This window comes from Cebus imitator, unplaced genomic scaffold (genome assembly GCF_001604975.1).
Source record: "Cebus imitator isolate Cc_AM_T3 unplaced genomic scaffold, Cebus_imitator-1.0 Scaffold311, whole genome shotgun sequence".
NCBI classification, from domain to species: domain Eukaryota; kingdom Metazoa; phylum Chordata; class Mammalia; order Primates; family Cebidae; genus Cebus; species Cebus imitator.
The window spans coordinates 3,893,203-3,918,871 of record NW_016107626.1 but is presented as its reverse complement, the minus strand read 5'-3'; the positions used below and the strand labels follow the sequence as shown (position 1 = coordinate 3,918,871).

The window sequence follows — 25,669 nt, the reverse complement described above, 5'->3', positions numbered from 1 at the left end:
CCCAGCCTGCACAGGTGCCCGGGACCCCGGGAGTGCCCCCCTCTCCCCAGCCTGCACAGGTGCCCGGGACCCCGGGAGTTCCCCCCTCTGCCCAGTGGTACTATCCACCCGCCCTCACTTCCCATGCCCTCCATGCAGGCAAACCCAGCCTGAGACCCCCTACTCCTGCACCTTCCCCAGGCTCCGGGCAAAAGAGAACTGTGTGGGGCTGTGGGGCTGGTCAGGCGTTATTCTGGATCTCAAGGTGGCCACAGCAGAGGGCACTGAGCCCCAGCCCTCCTAAGTGTGGTCTGCCACAGCAGAGGGCACTGAGCCCCAGCCCTCCTGAGTGTGGTCTGCCTGTCAGTAGCCGGCCCAAGGGAGAAGCATTCTCTGAGGAGCAGCCATGAGCACTCACCGGCTCTCCACTTGGCCCGGCCACTCCGGGGGTTCCCTTGGGACCAGGTCTGCCCTAGAGGACACACAAGTGACAGAAGCAGTGGCGGTCTCTTCCCAGACGGCCTCACGCACTCCCCAGCCAGCAGCCTAGGGACACCAAGGAGCTGTGCTCCGGGCGGGACAGCAGCAGGGGCCACCCCTCGCCACCACCCTGGGCCTGTGGGTGCGTGGAGAAGGCTGTATTTGGAGGCCAGAAATGCTAGGGCGTGGCATGGGGGCTCCCTGCTGCTCTGGCTGTGAGGGCTCAGTCGAGGGAGGGGACAGTCACTTCAGTTCCTCTCTTGCGATGCTCGACTGTCTCTGGAGGTTATGTTCACTTGCTCCACCCGAGAGCCTTTCTCTGGGGCAGGATCCAAACCCTGGAGCCTGGTCCCTCCACCCGACTTGTTGGCCACTCTGCAGGGAGCCACAGAGCTCCCATGTGGGCTCTGGGAGAATGGCTGGGGCCAGGGAGGGAGTTGGGGCCCTCCAGGGCCAGGCTGACCCCCACATACCCCCAGGCCCACCCAGGGCAGGGCAGCCCCTCCAAGTCTCCCCAACAGGTAGCACCCCCAGGTGTGTCCCCCTCCCCAGTACAAGTCAGGAAGGACCCAGGGAGCCAAGTCCCCTCTCACTTACGAGGTCACCCTTGGGGCCACGGAACCCTTCTGGGCCCCTCTCGCCTCGGTCACCCTGGAAATGATGGGGGCAGGGCAGGGACAGAGTTAACACCACGGAGATGGTCAGAGGGTGGGGCTGGGGCCCTCCAGGAGATGGTCAGATGGTAGGGTGGGGACAGCTCTCCAGGAGTGGTCAGAGATGGCCAGAGGGACGATGGTGACCCCTCATTCCACGTCCAGAACCGGAAAGGAGGCGAATGTCCCACAAAGAATGGCTTTCATTGGTAAGCCGCCCCTACCCATGCCACAAGCCCTCCCAGGGTGTCCAGGGGACAGCTCAGCCACAGAAGGGGGGCCCCAGGGGGATGGGGGGGTCTGAGAGGAGCCGAGGGAAGGAGAGAGAGGCCACGACGCATGGCACCCACATCCACCAACACACGTACCGCCTTCCCGGGTGCTCCTGGGATCCCAGGCGGCCCTCGGAACCCGACGGGACCCTACAGAGGAGAGGCAGATCTAGGGTCCTCTAGTCTGAGGCCTGGCCGGCATCCCCCCAACCACCCAGCTCCCTCAGGGTGGCCCAGACACGAGCAGCTCTTCCTCGAGGGCTCCTCAGCAAATTACCCCAAGACGCCCCCCAGCAGTCCCCAAATCCCTCCTGCCCCTCTGCTCTGGCCTAAGCCCTCACGGCAGCCTGGCACCGCGTGTGGGGGTGTCAGCGTGCAGAGTTCATTAGCCCTCTCCTGGTACATGCGTGAGCAGCCCTCACAGCAGCTTGGGACCACGTGCGGGGGTCGGTGAGCACTGACCATCAGCCCTCGCCCAGGCATACGCGGGAACAGGGGCTCAAAGCAAGGCGTGTGCCATGGCAGTGCTGGCCAGAGCCAGGGTGCCGGCTGCTTCCGAGCCTCACTCATCTTAAGTCTGGAGGTGCAGACGACCAGGCCCCCAGCCACCTAGGGGCTGCAGGACTTACCCGGTCCCCAGGGGGCCCGAGCGGCCCTGGCAGTCCTCGTAATCCCCGGGGGCCCTGCAGGAGAGAGGCACAGATGCAGAGGCTGGCGCTGCACCCCCACCCCGGGGAGCCCAAGGGCCTCAGCTCTCGGGATACGGTGGAAGCCCTGGTGTCTTCCATGAGCCCTCAGCCTCAGCTCAGGTCCCCCAGAGGGAGGGGGCACCAGCCTTGAGATCAGCAGCTTTGGCAGAGGTGGGACCCCCACCAGCCCGTGCTCCTGTACTTGGGTACTAGCTGACCGTCCCCCAGCCTGAGCTGGCTCCCTTGGAAGCAGAAATGTGCAGGGCTCGGTCATTCAGTGGGCCGAGTTCCCATCCCACCATCCTGCCCTTTCCAGACTCACCTGCAGCCCCACGCTGCCCGGGAGGCCGGCAGGCCCAGGGGGACCAGGGTCACCCTGAAGCAGAGGAATAAGTGGTCAGTGGTCCATTCTGGCTCTCCTAGTACCTTCTGGGGCCTCCAGTCACCCCACTCGAGCCCCAGCATCTGGGGGTGTTGGCCCCTTCACAGCTGGGCCTTGGAGGCTCTGTGAAGGGGTCACCTGCCCACAGCTCCAGAGAGGTTCCAAGTCGTGGTGGCCTCGCCCTGTCAGGGCTGGGTCCGTGGTCACTGTTCCCGTAAGTCCCCTCGGCCCCATCCAGGCCCCTCCTCAGGGCCAAACGGGACCCCTCTGATGTGCATATGGGGTTCCCTCCTTTGGTCAATCCAGCCATGCCAAAGGGCATCCCAGACCCGGTCCCCCTGCCTGCAGGTGACGACGGACAGACACCCTCCATGGACAGTGGCTACAGGCGAGAGGCTTCAGGCTAAGGCCGGCCATCCTCACAGACGCCCCTCGCCCTGGTCACAGACACAAACCAGGGAGCTTCCACAGAGGGGCCAGTCAGGAGGGGTCTGTCCAGGGACCCTGCCCAAATCCCTGCTCTGACCAGCCAGGCCTTCTGGAAGACAGGCACATAGGCGCCCAGCCCAGGTGCACCCATTAAACAGCCCCTCCCCGGCCCCTCCCAGCCGCTGTGGGGCAGCTTTACCTTCTCTCCATCCTTGCCTACTTCCCCCTGTTCGCCTTTGTAGCCAGTGGGTCCCTGAAAGCAAACTCAGGGTCACTGCCCCACACAGACCCCCAAGCACCCTCCCGGGCAGCACTGAAGTGAGGCCAGCAGGGCCAGGCAGCCCAGGACCCACCAGACGGCAGTGCACAGGACTGCTGGCCTGCGCCCTCCTGGGGAAATCGAGGCCTGAGAGGCGCTGGGACCCACCTGAGGGCGCTTGGCGGTCAGGAGCAGAGCAGGGCAGGGGTGGGGTGGGGGCTTGAGGCCAGCTCTCCCCCATACCCTCTCTCTGATGCCCATGGCCATTCCCAGCCTGGCCACACCCGTGTGTCACTGGGGTACAGAGGGCGGGTTAGGGAGGCCGGCCAGCTTCTTCTGGGGCAACCCTGGAAGCAGGGCCCAGCTTTCCGGACCTGCCGCCTCCACAGGTTCCCTGTCCATGGGAGCCCGGCTGCCTCCCACCCAGTGCAGGTGGGTGCTTGGGTCCCAGTTCCCCATGACTCACCTTGAACCCTGGCATTCCTGGGGGCCCTGGGGGGCCTGGCGGGCAGATACTCGGGCACTGTTGGAAAACAGAGCAGTCAGACCCCTCCTGGCCACGTGGAGCAGGACCTCCAACATAGAGGTCAGCACCCAGGGACGCAGGAGGTCATTCCACGCTGGTGACAGCACCAGGACTGGACACAGACATGGTCTCCTTCAGCAGTGGCCAAGCGTGGTGGGGGCCACATGGAGCACACTGTGGCAACCCCTGCAGCCGGCTCGGATTGCCCAGCCCCGCTCCGCAGGGGGCCTGGTGGTGCCTCAGGTAAGGCCCATCACAGGGCAGGAGTGGCTGGGCATGGGGCTTGTAGGAGGGTGCCGACGTGAGCCCAGGCAACAGGCTTGATGCTCAGGAGACCCAGGGCTGGTTCTAGATGCCCCGCAGCTGCACTGCGCTGGCTGGGCCAACGAGCAGGCCTGTGTCTGTAGCCCAGCCGACTCAGCCCACGGCCAGGGGTCCAGTCTCTCCCCACCTTCTGAAAGATTCCCTAAAGCCTCCCTTCTGAGACACAGGCTGGCTAGGTGCCAGGGCCTGGGGTGGGGTGAGGAGAGAGCTGGTGGACAGCCGTCGGTGGTCAGGTCAGAGTGGGGCGGGCTTTTCCCCTCAAAGCTGTCAAACCTCTCTATCTATGAAAACAAGGTGTGGACTGCTACCACGGACACCCAGACAGAAAGGTGAGATGGATCCATGGCCTCCCAAGTCCGTTTTCTTTCCTCTTTGTTTTTTTTTTTTGAGACAGGGTCTAGCTTGGTTGCCCAGACTGGAGGGCAGTGGCTTGATCATGGCCCACTGCAGCCTCCACCCCCTGGGCTCAAGTGATTCTCCCACCACAGCCACCCAAGTAGCTGGGACAACAGGCATGTCACCACATCTGGCTACTTTAAAAGTTTTTTTGGGGCCGGGTGAGGTGGCTCATGCCTGTAATCCCAGCATTCTGGGAGGCTGAGGCAGGTGGATCACAATGTCAGGAGTTTGAGACTAGCCTGGCCAACAGAGTGAAACCCTGTCTCTACTAAAAATACAAAAAATTAGCCAGATGTGGTGGCGAGCACCTGTAATCCCAGCTACTTGGGAGGCTGAGGCAGGAGAACTGCTCGAACCTGGGAGGCGGAGGTTGCAGTGAGCCAAGATTGTACCACTGCACTCCAGCTCGGGTGCCAGTATGAGAATATGTCTCAAAGAAAAAAAAGTTTTTTGTAGAGACAAGGATCTCACTATGTTGCCCAGGCTGCTCTCAGACTCCTGAGCTTAAGCGATCCTCCTGACGGGGCCTCCCAGAGTGCTGTATTTACAGGCATGAGCCACTGCGCCTGCCTGAGCCTGTTTTCTTTTTACTCAAATGACAAGGTTCAAAGATCAAGGTAAAGGTGGGTCCCAGACTCCAGTCCCTCACTGTGCCCAGGACTCTTCTGTCACCATCTGTGGACAAGGGCACCCTCTGCAGGGACGCTGCAGCGAAGGCACTGGGTGGCTCCATGGCATGACTGATTAATTACATTGGCAAAGCTCCATGTGCCCCGTGGCTCTCTGTGAGGGACAGTGCACATCTAGACAGTGGTGAGGAGGGTGGGAGGGGGAGGGGGGATGTCCCAGCTGCGCTCTCTGCCAGGTTGTGCCTGAGCTGTCTGCACTGAGCTCCCGACGATGGGAGTGCCCGGGCCCTGCCTTCTTGGCAGTATGGCCAAGTCCCTCTCCGGGCCAGACCCCTGCCCCCCAAGGGAGGCACCCCCCAGCCCCCTTCACAAATTGCTGCAAGTGCCCACCTGGAGGTCAGCAGCGCCTTCAGGGAGGACTCCTGGGTGTCCCTAAAACACAGAGACAGCTGACATTCTCCCGCTAGCCCTGGCCACCTGCACCCACCCAACCCACCCACCCACTCTCTGACTGATCGCCACCTTCCCCACCGGTGAGGGGACTTGGAGACCCTTCACCCCATCCCCCAAGTGGCCAATGCTGGGTGCTGCTGGCCCACCTACAGGGCATGTGACAGTGACAGAATCCACTTGTCCTTGGGGCAGGGTGGCCATGGGGACCTGAGCCCTGACCATCCCCAAGTGGGCTGGCCTTGGGGGAGCCACAGCCACTTCCCCCACCCCTGACTGTTCCTGGGGATGGCCAAGTTAGGGTTAGGAGCTCTTGGAGGGGCAAGGAGTCTGAGTGGGGGCTTGGAGCCCGGGAGGGGAAATGGGGGTCCAACCTGGTACCCTAGTCCCTGCCTAGCACTTCTCAGCACCTCTGCCCAGTACTTACAGGGGGCCCGGGAGGTCCTGGGGGGCCAGGGAGGCCGGGGAGCCCAGAAGGTCCCTGGGGAGAGGGTATGACTTAGAGGGGACCAGCTGCCACCTGAGTGAGGTACCCGGTTTCTCCCAGGGAAGAGGAGACACCCAACTCCCGCCAGCTCCCACGGCCACTCCCACTTCACTCCCACGGCCACTCCCACGGCCACTCCCACTCCCACAGCCTCTGTCATGTCTGCATCCTGAGGTTGGGTCTGGATCACTGGCCAGGGTTTCTTTGTTTTTTGTTTTTTTTTTTTTTGAGACGGAGTTTCGCTTTCGTCACCCAGGCTGGAGTGCAATGGCGCCATCTCGGCTCACCGCAACCTCCGCCTCCTGGGTTCAGGCAATTCTCCTGCCTCAGCCTCCTGAGTAGCTGGGATTACAGGCACGCGTCACCATGCCCAGCTAATTTTTTGTAGTTTTAGTAGAGACGGGGTTTCACCGTGTTGACCAGGATGGTCTCGATCTCTTGACCTCGTGATCCACCCGCCTCGGCCTCCCAAAGTGCTGGGATTACAGGCTTGAGCCACCGCGCACTGGCCAGGGTTTCTAACAACACCCCCCAAGGTGGGAGGTGGGGAGAAAGGGGAAGGGGAGGGGGAGGGGGGGCCCTGGCTGTTGAGTCTGGGGTATAGTGGAGACCACAGGTGAGCCCACTCTGAGGGAGTCTGGGACAGCCACTCACCGGGGGGCCTCGGAGGCCGATCCCACCTGGGGGGCCACTCACTCCTGCCTCTCCCTGGAGGAAGGTAAAGAGAAGTGAGGAAGTCTGTACCAGGAGCCCTGAGGGTCCCCACCCAGGGTCAGTGTGCCGCCTCCCCAGGGAGGGGCTCCAGGTGTGGGGTGGTCAGATGCTGCCCCTGAGAAGCCCTGCCCACAGGCACAGTTTGGGACATCCCAGCCTGGCAGGCTCTGGGAACATGCATGCTTGCTCAGGCCCCAGGGGTTGCCAGTACTCACGGGGGGTCCAGGGAGGCCTTTGCCCTGCAAAACCAAGCATGGAGTCAGAGCGTGCCGGGCACAAGACAGGCTGCGCCTCCCCTCCCTAAGATGATTCAGGTGTGTCCCCGGGAAAGAGTGTTCCCAGGGATGGGTGTCTGTTCCCAGCCCAGAGACGGCTCTAGGACCAGTGCAGGCACCAGCCCCCGGAGAGGCTGCAGAGAAGAGGGCCAGCGATGGCCTCTGGGATTTCTGAAGGCCCCCTATTTAGGCCAGATTCTAGCTCCTCAAACTCCCACGGAAAGGAAAGGACCATACTCACCCCCAGCCCGGGTGGCCCCGGGGGTCCCAGGCTTCCCTGTGGGAGGAAAGCAGGCATCTAGGTTGGGCTCAGCCTCTATATGCAAACCCGTTCTCCTCCCTCTGAAGTGTGACCCCACAACACCAACACCCAGGCCAGCAGGGTCTAAGTCCCACTTCACAGAGGGGCAGGGCCTCTGAGCCCCCTTGACATCGAGGGTCCTTTGCTGTCCTGAGATGCTGCTGGAGACAAATGGCGCTAGAGTCCCTGCACCCACTGCAAGAATGCGCAACCCGGGGCAGGTCTGAGATACACAGAAGTGACCCCAGGTGCCTGTCTCCACCAGGAAGCCCTCCCAATAACCCACCCACGAAGCCTGCTAGGTCCTCAGCCCTGCCCACGTCAGCAAGCCCCAGAGCCTTGGGCAGCCAGGCCCCGTCTGCCCTCCACGCCCTCTGGGCCCTGGCTGGGCCCAGCTGCCCGGAATCCCCGTTCCCTGGATGAGGAAGCACAGCCGGGCCCTGCGACAAGGCCAGAGCCCCTCCTGAAAGCCTGGCGATGAGCCCACCCCAACCCGGGCACCGGGAACTTGGCGGCCAGCAGCTACTGTCCCCTTCCTGTTTTCTGCTCAGAATGCACCTCCCAAGGGCAGGGCTGTGTCTTCGTGTCCCCGGCCCAGCCTTCCTGCCCTCTGTGATGCTCTGTGCCTGGGGCCAGTGGCACCCGTTGGCTGACGGCCACTTCTTATGAGGGCAGAAGAGAGAATGCTGGTGTCGGTTTTGTACTCAGAAGCCATGTGGGGAGAAGAGCATCCTTGGGCAGGGGTGCCGCTCAGTCAGGATGAAAAAACTGTGTCCAACGGGCAGGCACAGGGGACTCTGCAGGCTGTGTTCCCTGGGGGTCCCTGGTGGTGGTTTGCCCCGGGGCCCTAGGGGCTGCAGGAACACTCTGAGGAGGAGGGGGGCGCCTGGGGTGGGTCCCCCACACCATCCCTGTCCTCCCTGCCATAGTCTGGATGCAGGATAACCCTGATTGTATGTGGGGGTGGGCAGGAGGCAGGCACTGGGGGCTGACCAGTTGACACCCTGCCTTCCACCCCTCTACCCCACTGCATGGGTGGGGCCTGGCCAGTCCCAGACGCGGCTGCTGTCCTCAGAACCACCAGCTCTTTGGCCTTGTGAACACAGAATGGCCAGAGGTGGCGGGGGGACCTTACTTCTGAACTAAAGCCACAAGGATTGGCGCAGGCACTTACCCGTTCCCCAGGGGCACCCTTGGGTCCAGGGGGTCCATCTCTCCCGGTCAGACCCTGCGGAAAGAGGCAGAGGGCGAGCTTGAAGGGCCACAAGGGAAGTACCCGCCACCCCCAGGCAAAAATGGAACCATGAACCCTTCCCTTGGTGAGTTCAGAGAGGCACAGAAAACTTTGGGCTGGCATCTTCCTCTGTTGGCCCCAACCACTGTCTGCCGGGTGTCCCCAGAGGGCCTGGGAGGAGGGGGCAACTAGCGGGAAGCCAGCAACAGAGACACGTGCTGGAGTCAGGCCTTGGGGACCAATTCAGCAGGACATCCCAGGCCTGGCTTTAGGGGAACAAAGCTGCAGTGTCGGGGCCAGCCTGGGGGCCACGCTGACTGAGCGAGGCCAGCCTGGGGCTCACAGGGGCCAGGCCAGCAGTGGGCAGAGGGGCCTGACAATGGGCACTGGCTCCTGGACAAGGAGGGCTGGCAGGACTTCCAGCTCCACTGTGGGCTGGCTCTGTCCTCTGCCAGATGCTGGTGACGTCTGGGATGAGGGCCAAAGGACCCCCGTTGGGGACTTCTGGAGACTTCTATCAGGACTGGGCTTCCCGCCTGAGCAGGCCCAGCTGGACAACAGCAATTAAGGCTGACTCCTCCAGGTCCCTGGTGGGGGGAGTAGGACAAGGGGAGGGGCGGGCACACTCACGTCCACACCCGACAGTCCCGGCAGCCCGGCCTCTCCTGGCTTCCCCGGCTTTCCTGGGGCCCCCTTTGGTCCCTGTGCAGAAGGAAAGGGCAGAGGTGTGAGGGCTAGGTCTGGCCTGGAGCCTGGGCCTGCAGCAAGAAAGCAAAATGCTTTCCACCTCCCTGTGCCCGGCTACATGACATGGCCCCCTCTCCTCCTGCCGCCCGGCAGACCCCGCCCAGCTGGGTCACGTGTATCCTGCTTGCCCACACCTTGCTGGCCCAGGAAGGCTGCCCGCCCCATCCCTCAGGGGCATCTGTAAGACCTTCTGGTCACCTCAGCCTCCCTGGCTAAGGGCCAGCAGGCATCTCTGTGGGACCCGCAGGGGACCCAGACAGGGCTCGGAGCCCCAGGACCCTCAATCCCTGGAGCTGAAGGTGGGAGGGCTCTGTGCAGCCTCAGGCCCGGGGGACCTGCAGGACGGTACCAGCTCCAGCCCTGGCCTGCCTGGCGCCGGCCCAAAGAAAGCTTCAAAGCCAGGCCCTGCCCAGAACATGCTGCGGCTGAGGCCACATGCTCCCCTCCTGCCTCCTGGCTCTGGGCCTGCTCCCGGCCCTCTGAGGCCTCCCCTCAGGCAACCCAGCCTCCGACAGGATGAGACAGGACATCAATGACCCCTCTGTTCCATGTCCCCTCTTCTCTCCAGACTGCAAAAAGGCTGATTCCCCAGCCAGGGACACTTACCGGGGGCCCGGGCAGACCTGGAGGACCGGCTTCTCCCTGTGAGTAAAGATGCCCACATGTGACCCTGAAAATGAGAGGTCCTCCAGAGCCCGCCTCAGGGAACGGAGCCTCGCTGGCCACCAAACCAGCCCCAGAGGCCCAGCCCAAGAAGACAAAAGGGGACCCTGAGCCCCTGATCCATACCTAGGGGGCAGCCACCCATGTCTGGGGCAGCACCCGGCAAAGAGGTGACCTGGGCAGACAGGCTCAGCCCTCACAGCCACAGGGGGTGTGGGAACCACTTTGCAGATGTGGGGACACGGCCCTCAGGGGTGATGGGAATACATGGCAAATCCCCTCCCTCAGTGGCCTGGGTCTTTAGGAAGACAGCCTGCAAAGAGGTGATCTGGGCAGACAGGCTCAGCCCTCACAGCCACAGGGGGTGTGGGAACCACTTTGCAGATGTGGGGACACGGCCCTCAGGGGTGATGGGAATACATGGCAAATCCCCTCCCTCAGTGGCCTGGGTCTTTAGGAAGACAGCCTGGGTGCTGGGCGGCCTCTCGGTTCCGTCTGCAGCCTCTTCGGTCTCCTGAAGGTCCCCCAGTCCCCACCCTGTTGATGACCACCAGGCCTTTAACTGCGACTTCGAGACCAGATTTCAAGTGGGAGCTCTGGGGTCCAGGTACCTGGCCCAGGAGGAGCCCAGGGAGGCCAGGGCCCTGGGCCATGGGGGTTCGGGTCCACACAGCTGCCCTGAGCACAGCCCTGTGGCCAGGGAAGGAGGTCGTGGCCATTGAAGCTGAGCAGGGCAGAGAGGCTGAGGGTGGGTCACGGGGGACTCTCGGTGCAGCCCTCCACAGGAACCACACAGGCAAGGACAGGCCCTGGGGGAACCCCTGCCCTGGGGGCGGTGGCCACATGGGGAGGTTCACTCCAGATAGTCCCTCAGAGGGAGGCACAGCTGTCAGGCTGCAGCTGCTGCCTCCCGATGCTTGGGCCACACCAGGCCTGAGACACCCATGGGGGACATCACCTCTGGGACGGAGTCAGCTCCTGAGCCCCTCCATGGCTGGCTCCAGCATCCAGCAGCCCCAGCAAGACCCCCGGCCCCTATCTACCCAAAGGATGTGGCCCCCCTCCGCCTGCCTCCATCCACTCCTCCCCACCTCAGCCCAGGGGCCAGAACCCAGAACCCAGAACCCAGGGGCATGGGCCCCTCAGGGACCCAGAGACACACACCTCAGTGCCGGCATTCTGGGTCGAGGACCACCACGTGACACCCTCCACCCCCAAGCAATCCCTGCAGGGCTGCCCCCATCCCATGAAGGTACTGGCTGCCTCCTGATGTCACCCTGGCTCTGGGAGGTGGGGCTTGGTTTTCTCTCAATGAGGCTCGGGAGACCAGGAAGGCAGTGGCCAGAGCCAGAACCCCAGAGCGCTGGGGGCCCTCAGCACCCCCAAACTCACATCGATGCCATCCTGGCCGGGCTTTCCGGGTGGCCCTTGGGGGCCGGGGGGGCCTGGGAGTCCCACTTTCTGAAACAGAGAAAAGTCATCGTGGAGCGCGCTTCCTTCCGACCCAGCGGCTCCAGGGCCGCGACGACCCCCTCTTTCCTCGGTGAGCCCCAAAGCCTCGGGTGGAGCCAGGTGCCCCGCGCAGAGTGCCCCCGCCTCCCTCGGGCTGCGGGAACAAAGGGCTCCTTGTGCTCGGAGCGGAGGCGGCGGCGCCGGCGGACCCGGGCCAGCGCGGACCCAGCGAGGACGCGGCCGGACGGTGCTCTCCCGAGGCGACCTGGGGCTCAACCCGACGCCGGGGGCGCGGACCAAGACACAGGCTGGGGGAGTGGAGGCTGCGCCGGGCATCCTGGGGTGGCGGGTTCGGGGCTGGGGCAGTCCCGGGACCGCGCGGCTAGACGTCCTGCCTCAGGGTCCCGAGCCCCCGCTCACCTGTGCCCCAGTGGCTGCCAGGAGCTGCGTGAGCAGAAGCAGGAGCGGGGGCAGGAGCGGGGCGAGCGCGGGCGCCCGGGCCATGGCTGCGCGAAGTCTGAGCGGCGGCTTCGGGGCTGGCAGAGTGCGGCGGCGGGAGGCGGATGGGCGGGAGGTGGGCGGCCCCTTCCCCTTCCCCGCCCCTGTCCGCACAAGCCCCCCATTCAGCCGGGCCCACCTGGGCGGGTGGGGGCTCCCCCTTCCCCCTGCACCGTGCGGCCGCCGCGCCCAGCCCGACAAGGGGGAAAAGAGACGCCGGGCGGCGCGTTCCCTCCGGCCGCGGGTTAAAATTATCCGGGCCTGGCGCGCCGCACACTCGGAGCTTTGAGCAGGAGAGAAAGACGCTCTCTTCTCCCCTCGCGTGTCAACCGGAGAGTGAGCGTGGGGTGGGGGCCGCGCTGAAGGGCTCCCTTCAGGAACGGGGGAGGAGGCGAGTTTCCGAAGCCGCAGACCCTCCCCGGCGCCAGCAGGGCCCCAGGGCCCAGGAAGACCCGGGGAGGGTGAGTCCCGGTCCCGGCGCCGCCCCTGTTCCGGCTCCGGCCGCCGGTCTAGGGCTGCCCGCGGGGCTGGGGTCGGCGCCACCGTGGACCTGGACGGCCGGGTGCTCAGTCCACGTCAGCTGCCACTGGCTAAGGCCACACTCTCGCCCCAGACTCAGTCCCTGGAGAGAGCAGAGCGGCGACCCTGGCAGAGGGGAAGGGCACCTCCTCCCCGGGATCGGGGGCCCACAGGAAAGGTGCTGGCCGATTCCATTTCCCACGAGCTCAGGGTCGCCAGGCCAGGCCAGCTCTGCCTCAGGCCGCCCTACAGGGGACTCCAATGTCCGAGTTGTCCCCAAGCTCCAGGAAGGCGTGGCATGGCAGCCCCTCCCCCAGGAGTCTTTACAATTCCCTAGAGAGGCTTCCTTTTGCAGGTGGGAACGCAGGACCGGGTGCGTCAGCCTGGCCAGAGCGAGGCCTCGTCTCCACCAAAAATCAAAACCTCGGCCGGGCAGTGGTGCTCGCCCGCAGTCCCGGCTACTCCAGAGGCTGAGGCAAGAGGATGGCTTGAGCCTAAGGTTGAGGCTGCAGTGAGCCAAGATGGCGCCTGCACTCCTGCCTGGGCAAGAGAGACCCTGTCTCAAAATTAATAATAAAGTATCAGCCGGGCACGGTGGCTCATGCCTGTAATCCAGCACTTCGGGAGGCCGAGGTGGGCGGATCACGAGTTCAGAAGATGGAGACCGTCCTGGGCAACATGGTGAAATCCCGTCTCTACTAAAATACAAAAAAATTAGCCAGGTGTGGTGGCGAGCGCCTGTGGTCCCAGCTGCTCCAGAGGCTGAGGCAGGGGAATCGCTTGAACCCGGGAGGCTGAGGTTGCAGTGAGCCGAGATCGCGCCACTGCACTGCAGCCTGGGTGACAGAGCAAGACTCGGTCTCAAAAAAATATAATAATAATAAAGTGTCACTCTAATCTCTCCCGAGGTGACGTGAGTGGAGGGAGATTCTTCCTTCACTGCTGGGTGACATGGGTGGCTGGGAGGGGCGTGTGAATTCCGTCAGGCGAGGTAGGAGGAGGTGAAAAGGCCCAGTCCTGAGGAGACCGGCACCTGGGACAGGTTTTCCCAACAGAGGACTTTTGACAAGGGGGAGGGGTGGGTGGAGCAGGTTGGCCCAGACAGCAGTGGGGCTTAGGGGCTCCTAGCAGCAGCCCCACCCAAGCCCAGGGTCCAGGGGACAGGATGAGCCTTTCTAGCAGTTCCACCTGGCAAGATGACCCTGTGGCCAGCCCCTCCTCAGTGCCTCTCCCTTGGCCCCGGCCCCTCAGTGCCTCTCCTTTGCCCATCCCCATGATGCCAAGCATGCGGGCAGCAAGGACTGCTACATGAACCAAATCAGACCACACACAGCTGGCCTTTACCTCAGGCCAAGAGAGCCACCTCGAGCCTGGGACACCTGCTTGGTGTTCCCCTGCACCACCTGCAAGCCCCTCAGCATACCACCCCCAGCTCCAGGCAAATCCAGGCAAAGGTGGGCGCTGTGAGAGCTGAGCCTCCCTGGGCTCACCTCTGAGTGGGGCAGAGCCACCTGCTGCCTGCCTGTTGGAGGCCATTGCTCTCCCTGAAGCCCGGGTTGGCTAGCCAGCAATGCCTGTGTCCGCAGGCAGCCACCGCCAGGCACCCGCTCCCCAGGGCTGCTCCAACTGGCTCCTGACTGCAGGCACCCTTCTCCACCCACCCCAGCCCCACAGCGGCCTGGACTGAGGATGCTGGATCAGCCGGGCACTGCCACAGTGACTGCATTTCTAGCCCCAAGTCCAGCTCACTGCCTCAGTTTCCCTCCGTGGCAGAAATCACCTCACTGAGCCACACTGGAGTTGAGGCAGCAGGGGTCCCACAGCTTCCCCACCCAGCGACAGGGCATTACTGAACCTGGGGTGTCTCCCTCCCAGTGCCTTCTGACTTGTGTATCTGCCGCCACCAGATGGGAGCTGGGCACATTCCCTGAAGTGGTGCCCGGGTCCACAGCTTTAACCCTCCCACCCGGGGTGCCCAGGGGCGTCCCTGTCCTCCACTGAGCAAAGGCAAGTGTCCAGCCCTTGGGGGAGCCCTGAGCCCTCCTCGAGGCCCCACAAAAGCCCCTTACCACGCTGATAAATAAATGTAGGTGAGCCGGGAAGGGTGGCGGTCCTGGCCCAGGTCGACAAGGCCAGACTGCAGGGAGGGGCTGCCCTGGGGCGCACCTGGCTCCACCAGACCTGAGGGAGCCAGGGAGCCCAAGTGAGGGTGCTGCCAGGCCTGCCTGAGGCACAGCACCACACCCAGACCACAGCAGGCAGAAAGGCCTGGTCCAGACCCCACCGTGCCCAGCCACTGCCCCCAGCCCACCTCAGGGGAGTCCCCACTCAGCTTGGACAGGTGGCAGAGGCCAGCTGAGGGACCGTGGTCCCACCTTCAGCGGCTCTGGGAGGCTGCAGGCTGCGTGCCTGTGCATGCCTGGGCACCATGTGGAGAGGCTGTGCCGCCGCTGTGCCCCCACAAGCACTGCTGGAGCCACGTGAGGCGGCAGCCGGGCCAGGCCACTGACATCGGCTGTGACACCAGCTCTGCCCGCCACCCACTGGGACCCCGGTCCATACCAAAGACTCAAAGTCAAACGAGTTTATTCAGAAAAGGCCTTGCTTGGCACGAGACTAAGAAAAGCAGCCCTGCCCCACCCCACCCCAAAAGGGCCAATTTACAAAGACAGGGGTGCAGGGGAGAGCTGGGCGGGGAAGACACAGCCAGGCCAGGCGGCTTCTGCAGGCCATGGCCTTCCCTGAGGGTGGGGCCTTGCACCTGCTGGGGGCTGCTGCAGCGGCCACCACAGGACGGCACTGCAGGGTTGCTCCCGAGGCCACGCCGCCGCCGGGATGGACATTCCTTTCCTTAAGGCTTCCCGGACGGGGAGGAAGGCCCCACCTGTGTGTCCTGCACCTCCGCTGCCTCCCCTGCCTCGGATGGCTCGTCCCCTGCAGGGCCTGCAGAGCCGGGGCCTGGGCCCTCTGATGGGTTCCCAGGGGCACCTTCTTCGGGCCCCGTTGTGCCTTCTGTGTCCTCCTCAACCCGGTTCTCAGTGTGTCCAGCTTCGGGGCACCCCGATGGGGCAGGGGACCTGGCAGGGGCCAAGGTCTGGGCGCCACCACTGTCCCCAGCACCCCCATCTACCTTCCTCCGCTTCCTCACCTTGTCAGCCACCCTGGCTTCCAGAGGTGGGGGGCAGGGCTGCAAGGCCTCCCCGGGATCCTGGCTGTCCACTTCCTGGGTCCCCGTCCTGAGGCTGCCCTGGCTGAGGGCACACCCCTCCAAGTTCAGAGCGATCTTCTCCACCTCCGAGGCAGTGTGCACGCCTGGCTCTGCGGGGGGCTGCTCCCGCCGGCTCTGCTCCAGCTTCCTCTTCTTGCTCTCTTTGGGGCTGGGGGGCTCCGGCCCATCTTCCCTGTGGCCCCCTGCCTCATCCCCCTGGCTCCTCTCCAGGGGTCCCGCATCCTGGGGTTCCACGCTCAGTGGCTGGGGCCCCTCGTCCACCCTGTCCCCACCCTTGCTGTGCCCTGGCCCACAGGTCCGACCCTGGGTGCTGGCCTTGTGGTCAGGGTCCCCAGGGTTTCCTTCTTCCTCCGCCTTCCTGGGGCCCTCGAGCAGACGGGGTGGGCAGCTAGGCTTGAACCTCCGCAGCTTGTCCCGGGGCCCCCAGACAAACTTGCTGCGGGGCCGGAAGTGCTCCCAGGCGAAGTGCACCAGCTCCCGGCGCTGGTGTCGGCAGCGCACGGCGAACATGAAGTAGTCCAGGGCGCTCTGCCGCACGCCTGGCAGCTCCCGCCGCACCAGCGTCTCCTCCAGGAAGAAGCGGGCCAGCGGCGCCTGGTAGTGCTCAAGGCCGAGCTCGCCCAGCGACTTGAGGATGCGTGTGATGCGGAGGTTGTTGTGGTTGTGCCTGTGGGGGCCGGCGCAGCAGAGGTCAACGGCCGGGGCCGCCCACCCAGCGGCATGGGGGTCTCCCTCCCCATTTGCCTCCCTGGGCCCAGGGGAGGACTCATGCCATCCCCGTGAAAATGGCCTGTAGGCCCTGGACACATGGGGGTGGGGCGGGATGCTGACACATCACCTAGAGTGTGGCTGTCCCCGAGGGCCCCTGGTGGGGAGGAGCTGGGTGGACGAGGGCCACAGGGGCCCCTCCAGGCCGCAGGGTCCTCGATCACCCATGAGAGCGGCTGTACTGCCTGCAGGTCCTCGATCACCCCTGCTTGCTTCTCTGTGTGGGCTGCCACCTCCCAGGCACAGGAATCGCCTTGTCTACCTTCCCACCAACCCTATGGGGAGGGACTGCTCAGCCCCCCAGGCAGCAGGGAGGGCTCAGAGCCTTGGTGGAGCTCTTCCTCCACAGCAGAAGGGCTCTGTGACCTGCCAGGGCGTGGTCCTGTTCTGTGGGGGTGGGGGCAGGCAGGGGCAGGCAGGCCTCACCAGTTCAGGTTCTGGAAGCGCTTCTGGTAGTTCGGTGCTCGGCCCACGGTGCCCGTGCCTCGGTCCTCCAGCCGGATCCCGTAGAAGTCCAGCATGAGCTCGTAGGCCCGGACAAGTCGCTCCTGGATCTCCCTGGAGCTCTTAAACACCTGGAAAAGCCCCCCGGGAGGGCTCAGGCATCATCCCCGAAGCCTCTGTTCCCCGGGAGCATGGGGGCCACACGCATGCTGGGCCTTGGGTCCTGACTCATTCAGAGGCCTGGATTCAGACTTTTATTTTTTATTTATTTTGCTTTATTTATTTTCTGAGACAGAGTCTTGCTCTGTCGCCCAGGCTGGACTGCAGTGGCGTGATCTCAGCTCACTGCAACCTCTGCCTCCCGAGTTCAGGGGATTCTTGTGTCTCAGCCTCCCGAGTAGCTGGGACTACAGGCTCATGCCAGCACACCCAGCTAATTTTTTTGTATTTTTAGTAGAGACAAGGTTTCACCACGTTGGGCAGGCTGGTCTCAAAGTCCTGACCTCAGGTGATCTGTCCACCTCAGCCTCCCAAAGTGCTGGGATTACAGGTGGGAGCCCCAGCGCCCAGCCTGGACTCAGACTTTTAGGGTACAGTGACAAGAGACACACTCACGCCTTCATCTCTCCTCTGAGCTGCCCCGAGCTCTCTCCAGGGCCCCGGGCTGCTGCCCTCCCCGCAGAGGAAGTCACCAGCCATGGGAAAGCGCCAGGAGGGGCCCCTCAGCTCTCTAAGCCCCTGCATCCCTTCGGGACAGCTTCCAGACTTGGGTGGCCCTGCTCCAGCCCAATCCAGCGGTGAGAAAGGCAGGTCCCGCCACTCGGGTCTCTCAGGGGCTCAGCCCCAGACTCCTGCATGGGGACAAACGGCCTCAGAAAGTTGAGTTTCTCGGCCGGGTGCGGTGGCCCACGCCTGTAATCCTAGCACTTTGGGAGGCCAAGGTGGGTGGATCACCTGAGGTCAGGAGTTCAAGACCAGCCTGGCCATCATGGTGAAACCGCATCTTAAAAAACAAAAGAAAACAAAACAAAGTTGAGTTTCTCTAGAGGCCTGGCAGGACAAGGACCACTCCGGAGGGAAGGTCATCATACTGGAGGCTCTTTCGGCCCTTCTGCATTCTGAGGGGCCCCTGAGGGGGCACTGAACGCCTGCTGTCAGATGTGACCCTGTCTCTGTGGATACGTGGCTTGTTCTGGCCTCCCCATCTCCCCCTCCAGCCACACCAAGGCCTGGAGCTCACCTCGATCTCCCTGAGCGTGAGGGGCTTGGCATGCCAGTTCACTCCCGGTTCTCGCAGGGGAAATAGCCTGTAGGAGAAGAGGTGCCCGGGCAGAGGGTTCAGAAGAGCTGCTTCCAGCCCTCTGGCACGCACTCACTGGGTTCCCCTCCTTTCTGGGCTCCCAGGCTCAACTCCGGGAGGGACCGGCCGGGTGGAGGAACGAGGTTGGCAGAGCGCAGGCGAGCGTGCGAGGGCCCAGGACAGGAGGCGTGTGGTACGTGAGGCTGGCCGCACGCCCAGCAGCTGGGAAGTGACCCAAACAGCAAGGGCCTGTGGCCGAGCAGAGCAGGGCCTTCCTTTCTACTCCTCACTCTTCCTTCTCATGTTGTCACCCGTGACATCACACACCAGCAGAGGCTCCCTGTGAGTGCCCAGAGAGCTGTCCCCAAAGCAGAGCATGCTGTGTTTCCAGGGCCACACTGTGGGTCTTCAAGATGCGTGCCGTGAGTCTCACCCCAGCGCCACACCAGGACCCCGGCCCAGCCCAGTCGGATGCAGGGGCCGCCCCTCGAGGCTCACAGAGGCCTCCTGGTGCCAAGGCTGCCCCTCTGGCAGCAGGGACCCCACTCTGCTGCTTCAGGGAACCTGTGTGCAGCCCCTCCGGCCTCCCTGGTGATCGCCAAGAGCCCACAGATTGGGATCGCCAGCAGCCCCTGCATGCCCAGTGATGTCCACCCGTGTCATATGGATACCACTTCCAGGAAGGACAGGGGGCGCTCAGTCCACACCAGGCAGCATCGTGGGGAGGGCTCCCACCTGGGAGGGCCCCTCCTGCTGCAACCTTGCCCACCCCTGTGATTCCCCCCTCCCCCCCGACTCACCACTGGATGTAGGAGTGATTGTCCTCAAGGAGATCATAGTTGTCCTTCCAGTTCTGAAGAATGTCCTCAATGAAACAGCCTGGGAGCCCCAGGAGGACAAGTCAGCTGTGGAAGCCACTCTGCCAGCCTCAGGAGGATGGGGTGTGGGTCGGTGGGGGGAGGGAGTGCTGCCACAGCTTCCCCAAGCTATTCTCGCCCCCGTCTCCAGAGGCTCTTCGGGTCCGAGGCTCCGCAGCGCCACCCACCCCTCCCCCTCTGATGCACAACCCTTGCCCTGCTGGACCCGGGAACTGGCCCCTCACTGCTGACTGGCAGCAAACCCAAGCGAGAACGTGGAAGGCCCTTTGGGAAACCACTGGTCTCAACCAGGACCTGTCTGTGTAGGAGAGGGCCCCAGTGCCTCCCACAAAAGCGTGGCCTGTCGGCCACAGAAATCTGTCCTTAAAGCCCCCAGCTGAAACTAGCTCCATGGTGCGGCGGGCACCGTCTCCCAAGATTCGGGCCTGACAGTCACCCCGTGACACGGCCGGCACCATCTCCCGAGATGGGGGCCTGACAGTCACCCCATGACATGGCGGGCACCATCTCCCGAGATTCGGGCCTGACAGTATCCTACGCAGCCACCCAGTCTGTCTGTCTCATGTTGTGATGTGAAAACAGCCCCGGCAGGTGCATAACCAGGTGTGGGCATGCGCCTGTGTTAACATTGAAATGTTAATTTCCTATAATTTTCAAGTATTAGAATATTGTTCCACCCTAATTTTTCCTCACCATTTAAAAATATAAAAACCATCCTTGGCTGGGCACAGTGGCTCATGCCTGTAATCCCAGCGCTTTGGGAGACAAGATGGGCAGATCACAAGGTCAAGAGATTGAGACCATCCTGGCCAACATGGTCTCTACTAAAAGTCTGCCTCTCCTAAAAATACAAAAAATTAGCTGGGCATGGTGACACGCATCTGTAGTCCTAGCTATTCAGGAGGCTGAGGCAGGAGAATCGCTTGAACCCAGAAGGGAGAGGTTGCAGTGAGCCAAGATCGCGTCACTGCACTCCATCCTGGCAACAGAGCGAGGCTCCATCTCAAAAAAAAAAAAAAAATCCTTAGCTCCTTGGTTTACATGTGGTTTTCATGAGATTGTGGCAGAGTTCAGTGGTTTCGAGAGACTGCATGGCCTGAGAATCTGCAAATATTCAGTCTCTGGCCCTTTACAGTTACCCATCCCAACCGGAGCACCACTGCGGGGGCCCCGTCCCGACCCGGGCACCACCGAAGGGGCCCCGTCCTGACCCGAGCACCACGGCAGAGGCCCAGGGCTAGGGGTCCTGGGGGCCCTCTGTTCGCCTCCAAGGGGGACTGTGGGGGCTCCCTGAAAGAATCACCAGATGCATCCCAAAGCAGGCCCCAGTGGACCACCCTGGCCAGGCAAGGATGGAAGTGCCAGCTGCCAGTGGGTGGGGGCACCTACCGTTGGGCAGGAAGTGGATCTCATTTCTGTAGAAACTCAGGTTGGGCGTGTCTCCATTGCAGTTTCGTTCCACCAGGTCCTGAAGAGCCAGAGAAAGGGACAGCAGAGACCCATCAGACACGAGCTGCCCTGGGGCCCTCTGGGCTGTTCGCGGAGCAGCAGCTGCAAATCCGGGCCTGACCCAAGACCCCAAGAGCCTGCCTGGCTCCTCACTCTTGGAGGACAGCAAACACTCCCTCCAAGTCCCAGGGGCCCCCCTTCCCCATCTCGCCAGCCAGGCCAGACCCGGAAGGTCCCCTCGTCAGCACCCTGAAGGCAGCACAGGGGTTTCTGTGAGATTCAGGGGTGTGGAGGGCAATGGGTGAGGACAACCACCACCCACAGGAGACAGGGCTGGCATGGGGGTGGGGATGCCAGGTGGATGGCATCACGAGGCTGGTGCTGTGGCCATGTCTGCAAGGCAAGGATGTGCTGAGTCTCAGAAAGGTAGGGGATGCCCCTGGTCTCCCATGAGAGGGAAGGGTGCAGCTGTGTGTACGGCCCCCGCACCAGGCTGCTGCCCCAGGTGGGGTCTCGCCCAGAACTGTGGGCTGGTGAAAGCCAGGCCAGCCTTCCACTAGAACCTGGGACATTCTGCCTGAGAAGAGCAGCCAGCGGGAGGGTGCTGTGCCTGGGGCGGGTGGGGACCTACCGGGTAGTGGTGTCGGTACCGGCACATGTCCTGCATGGCTCGCCAGTTTCGGCACCCTGTCATCCTGGACTGGGAAGAGAAGAGATGGGATTAGGACCCCCATGGGAGACCCCTGAGTCCCCACCGTGGTGAGGGCTGCAGGGGCCTGGACCAGCTGCCAAGGAGCTGTCTTTAAAGGGTGGGGTCTCATGGCTCTGCCCTCTCATTCTCCCACCCTGGCTCTTTCTCAGGGTTCCCAGTGGGGGCAGATTTGGGCCTTAGTAAAGCTCTCCAACACTCTGCACAGAAGCAGAGGGGGCTGCAGTGGCCGGTTGAGGCCTGCTCCTTCTCTATGTCCCTGGGGACTCCTGCCTTCCACCTTAGGGTGGCCCCTGGTTGACATGCCCCTCCCCTGGGGTGTGGCCCTGATCTTCTCCTCCTAGGCCTGCTGGCTACCCCCACCCTGGCTTTGGCCTCTGTCTTGTGCCCCTGGGCACTCCCCGTGCTCTGTGCTCTCAGGCTGTGCTCCTTCGGGCAGTGGCCCCACCACCTAAAGCCCCAGAACACCTAGGTGCTTCTGGCAGGGTCTAATAAATGAAAGCCCTTTCCTGCCAACTCCATGCCTCACTGGCCACGGTGAGGTTGGACCCTGAGTCTCCAACCTCCAGCGCTGTCTGGGGTGGCTTCTCAGCAAGGTATCAGGTTCCCATGATGCCCCAAGCCCTTCAGCCCCCACCTCTGTGGTCAAGCATCAGGAGGCTGAGCACAAGGCCAGAGGGAACTGGTGATGAGGTGACGAGGGTGGGGCCTGCAGCTAAGCCCTGCTCGTCTGGGTAGGGCAGGAATGGGAGTGCTTGCTCAAGGCAACACCTGGGACCCAGGACCCTCAGGGAGCACTAGAAGGGGCGTCGGGAGGCCTGGTTGGCCACTGTGTCCCCTGGCTCCCCGCTGGGCTCCAGCTGGGGCCTGGCATTGCCTCTCTGCCTGATTTCTTTCTTCCTCCGCCCCCACCTCGAGACAGAGCTTCATGCAATCACCACTTAATGCAGCCTCTGCCCCCCAGGTTTACGTGATTCTCCTGCTCCAGCCTCCAGAGCCGCTGGGATCCCAGGTGCCCACGCCTAGCTAACTTTGTATTTTTAGTAGAGATAGGGTTTCACCCTGTTGACCAGGCTAATCCCGGATTCCTGACCTCTGGTGATCCGTCCCGCCTTGGCCTCTGAAAGTGCTGAGATTACCGGCCTGCGCCACCGCCACCAGCCCCTGCCTGACTTAACAAGGCCTGATGCTGCGGTTCTCTCGCCCGGCCCTGGCTTGAGTTTCTGCTTCTCCCTCCTGGAGCCGCCGGGAGCCTCCCTGGGTCAGGCCCGGAGGCTGGGTCCTGACCGGCCGCGCAGTCAGCCCACAGGTGCATACACGACACCGCCCAGGACACAGTGAAACAGCCCCACCAGGGTCCAGCGCAGGGCGCTGGGGAAGCCTGCTGGGGAAGCCGGAGGAGTCCAAAGGGGAAGGGGAGGGGCGTGGGGACAGAGCCACAGCAGGAGGCAGAAGGGAAGAGGTCAGGGGTCCCAGGCGCCTGGCAGGATGGATGGTCGGGGCCTACGAGCACTGCTTCAGGAGAGGCCGGAGGAACTCCCGCCGGGCCAGCCGGTCAGAGCCCACCTGGGGGTCACAAGGTCCTGGGAGACGGAGCCAGACCCCTGCCCTGCCCGGCCTGCCTCGCCGCTGCTCTCCCAGCAGGCCCAGCCCCTCCAGGCAGGGCCCTCTCACGTGCCCAGGTGAAACGCAAACGGTGCTGGGTGCTACGGAACCCACGCGGAGCCCACGGCTCAGAGTTCCAGACACTTCCAGGCCTTCCCCAACCCGGACCGCTCAGCTCCCCGACCCGGGGCCGGCCGACTGCGGGAGCGCGCGGTTCCCAGCTGGCAACAAAAGTAACCCCGAAGATGACAGGCGCCCGGCGGCAACAAAAGTAACCAGCGGAGGCCCGGCAGGTGCAGAGGCGAAGCCTCCCAGGCCCAGCCGCGGGCGGGGTCCCCTCCACGCAGCCGGGTGGGGGCAGCCGGGGACCCCAGGCCTCTTCCGCGCCGCGGGGCCGCACCTGGAGCGCGCTGGGCCGCGCCGCCCGCGGCTCCTCCGCGTCCTCGTCCTCTTCCCCCGCGTCCGCGTCCCCCGCGCCGGCGGCCTCGCCGTCCTCGCCGTCCTCGTCCTCCTCGTCCTCCTCCCAGGTGGAGTCGCAGTCGGGGTCGTCCATGCTCGGCGGCGGCGGGGCCCGCGCTGGAGGCGGAAGCGAAACCGAAAGCGGAGGAAGCGCGGGGGGCGGGGCGGGCGGGGGGAGCGGCCCAGTCCCCGCCCGCGTCCGCGCGCAACGCTCCTCCTCCCCGGGACGCCCGCCCCGCGCCCCTGCCCAGAGAATCGCCAACGTCCGCCCGGCAGGATGCCCCTAGCCCAACGCCCACCCCCACCCCGGGATGCCCACCCTAGGACATCTTCCCGAATGTCCCCAAAGGCTGCCCGCCCCCCAGAGGACGTCTCCCCGGAAGATGAGCCGCGGTACCTGGGAAGCATGTCTTCCTCTCTCCCCGCAGAGAATCCCCCCTTCCAAGAATATTTTTGTCCCTCAAGAGAAATCCCCCCCAGAGGATGTCCCCAGGAGGATAACCCCTGGAGGGACCGCGTGTCCACAGGGGCCTGTCTCCCTAGGCTGGGTGTGTGGGGGTCCCTGTCCCTCTGCCAGCTGTGGCTGGGGGCCACACTCCGCTCCTGGAAGCTGTGGCAGACCCATCCCTCCACATGGCCGTTTTCTTTTCCAAGCCACCAGGGGTCTTTCTCTCCCGGGTGCAGAGTCTTATATAAGGCAAATGACGTGGGCAAGCTGTGACTTCCTTCTCCTTTACCATCTTCTCTCAGTTGTAAGAAGGCTCCTGGGGGGAGGACCACTCCTCGCCTGGACTGCCAGGAGGTCACCCCAGGGACTGTTCAACACAGGGGCCGCCAGATTACTGCCTCCTTTGGGCCCTCTCCATAAGCATTGCAGATCTGGGGCGACACAAAGTCACTTTCAGCTGCAGTTTCCAGCACCGTGGGTCCCTTGCTCAGCCACCTTTGACATCTGCTGGCAGATAATGGCAAAGTTGGGGACCTTTTGAAATAAAAATCAGGAGCGGCTACCCCAGATAGAATTCTTCTGTAACTACTATACCACTTTGTTTCAAAAAACTTGGGTAAAACTAAATCTGGGTTTTGGAATTGGCCATGAATTAGCTTCTGGCAGAGTTGTCCCTGGAATGATGGGGGTGGAAAGGTGGAGCAGGCCCCACCCAGCACCCAGGGGACACTGCTATCTCCTAGCCCTGCAGGCCTGCTGGCAGGCTTCAGGCTGCCTGGGCCTGGGAACCGGTGACAGTCCTTGTACTGTGTGCCAGGAACAGCGTGAACGGAAGTCTTCCAGTCCTGGCCATGAGTACAGGTTGAGGACTCTGGGTGCTGGGAGCTAACCTTTGCTGACCTGTTGACCGTTATTAGCAGGCGCAGTCTCACCTGGCTGGAGCCTGTGAACACGCATCTCACTTTCTGAAAGGACAGTGGTGATTCCCGAAGTTTTGGGGCTCTGGACATTCCTGCAAATCAGCTTACTGCAGTGGCCAGGGTGGGTTTCCCGTGGAGTCTGTGAGTGAGCTGCCTGATCTTCTTGATAGATGATTTACAGCAGGGATCTGGTTACAGTGTCAGGATAGACGAGGGCCTCTGATGGGGACACTGATGGGTGCTGGGCGGTCGGATAGGGCTTGGGTGATCTGAGACCGGGGTGGGCAGGCTGCCCCCTTCGCTGCCCCCCAGAAAACAGACAAGCATACTGGGTGTGGATAACCATTGTTCCAGGGGACAGCATCCCCACTGCTCCTGACTGTCGGCAGGGCGACAGAACCACTTCTCTAAAGAGTATCAGAGACATTGCCCAACTTCCGTTTTACAAATGTCACCACACCAAACTGCTGCTTTAGTTACTTCTGTGTAGTGTGTGTGCACGTGCACGTGCAGAGCTCCTGTGGGGGCGCGCTGACCCAGGAAGTGCAGGTGCCGCTCCGGGGACTGTGCGACAGAACTGCTTCCTCCGAGCGGCCTCTGCAGTCCAGTGACGCCCGTGTGCCTCCGCATTCCAGATGGGGCTGCTGCCGAGGCTGGGCAGACGGGCTCTCTCTCTGTTACTCCACACACACACACAGCTCCCAGGCACCCAGGAAGGGCAGTGGCCTCTGCACACTCAGCGGGTGATGTGCCCAGAGCAGGCGCTGCTCACAGCTAAGGAGCCCAGCAGAATTTTGCTTGGCTGGGGCTTGGATTACAGCCTTCACATCTTCAGGTGAGACCAATGGCAGCCATGTGATTTGACCCAGCCACGCCCTGTCCTCAATCAGCCAGCCAAGTGGGGAGCCTCGCTGCTGCTGCCCTGCTGCTCAGTATTTATTTGCTGCTATTTGGGGAGCAGTGGAGTCCAGTCTCCTTTGTCAGTTACCCCTGGGTCGCCCTATGCGGGCCAGGCAGGGGGGTTCAGATCACGGCCACTTTCAGCCTTTACTGAGCCCCCACCTGCAGCTAGCAGTCTCTGCCCTGGGTGTCCTAGGCA

The 25,669-nt window shown here is 63.2% G+C and overlaps 2 protein-coding genes across 3 annotated transcripts in view; both read right to left on the bottom strand.

Annotated features, from left to right (window-relative positions):
- Nucleotides 1–11,905, bottom strand: part of COL9A3 (collagen type IX alpha 3 chain) — a 20,007-nt gene extending 8,102 nt beyond the window's left edge. Inside the window, exons 1-17 of one of the 2 annotated variants that reach the window (XM_017503497.2) lie at nucleotides 11,765–11,905; nucleotides 11,285–11,353; nucleotides 9,836–9,871; nucleotides 9,113–9,184; nucleotides 8,423–8,476; nucleotides 7,189–7,224; nucleotides 6,888–6,911; nucleotides 6,613–6,666; nucleotides 5,899–5,952; nucleotides 5,412–5,453; nucleotides 3,610–3,666; nucleotides 3,084–3,137; nucleotides 2,396–2,449; nucleotides 2,014–2,067; nucleotides 1,481–1,534; nucleotides 1,057–1,110; nucleotides 398–451 (exon numbers count right to left, since the gene is read on the bottom strand). In XM_017503497.2, the coding sequence (XP_017358986.1) occupies nucleotides 398–451; nucleotides 1,057–1,110; nucleotides 1,481–1,534; nucleotides 2,014–2,067; nucleotides 2,396–2,449; nucleotides 3,084–3,137; nucleotides 3,610–3,666; nucleotides 5,412–5,453; nucleotides 5,899–5,952; nucleotides 6,613–6,666; nucleotides 6,888–6,911; nucleotides 7,189–7,224; nucleotides 8,423–8,476; nucleotides 9,113–9,184; nucleotides 9,836–9,871; nucleotides 11,285–11,353; nucleotides 11,765–11,848 (906 nt within the window). In that variant the 5' untranslated portion in view covers nucleotides 11,849–11,905. The remainder of the gene's footprint in view (nucleotides 1–397; nucleotides 452–1,056; nucleotides 1,111–1,480; nucleotides 1,535–2,013; nucleotides 2,068–2,395; nucleotides 2,450–3,083; nucleotides 3,138–3,609; nucleotides 3,667–5,411; nucleotides 5,454–5,898; nucleotides 5,953–6,612; nucleotides 6,667–6,887; nucleotides 6,912–7,188; nucleotides 7,225–8,422; nucleotides 8,477–9,112; nucleotides 9,185–9,835; nucleotides 9,872–11,284; nucleotides 11,354–11,764) is intronic. The other variant, XM_037729577.1, reaches the window with a different exon arrangement.
- Nucleotides 11,906–14,930: 3,025 nt separating this feature from the next.
- OGFR (opioid growth factor receptor) lies at nucleotides 14,931–23,350 on the bottom strand. Its single transcript, XM_017503496.2, has 7 exons — nucleotides 23,144–23,350; nucleotides 21,061–21,129; nucleotides 20,370–20,448; nucleotides 18,903–18,981; nucleotides 18,043–18,109; nucleotides 16,785–16,933; nucleotides 14,931–16,257 (listed from the first exon to the last, which is right to left on the bottom strand). The coding sequence occupies exons 1-7, from the start codon at nucleotides 23,294–23,296 to the stop codon at nucleotides 15,213–15,215; spliced, it is 1,641 nt and encodes a 546-aa protein (XP_017358985.1). The 5' UTR covers nucleotides 23,297–23,350; the 3' UTR covers nucleotides 14,931–15,212.
- Nucleotides 23,351–25,669: the final 2,319 nt, after the last annotated feature.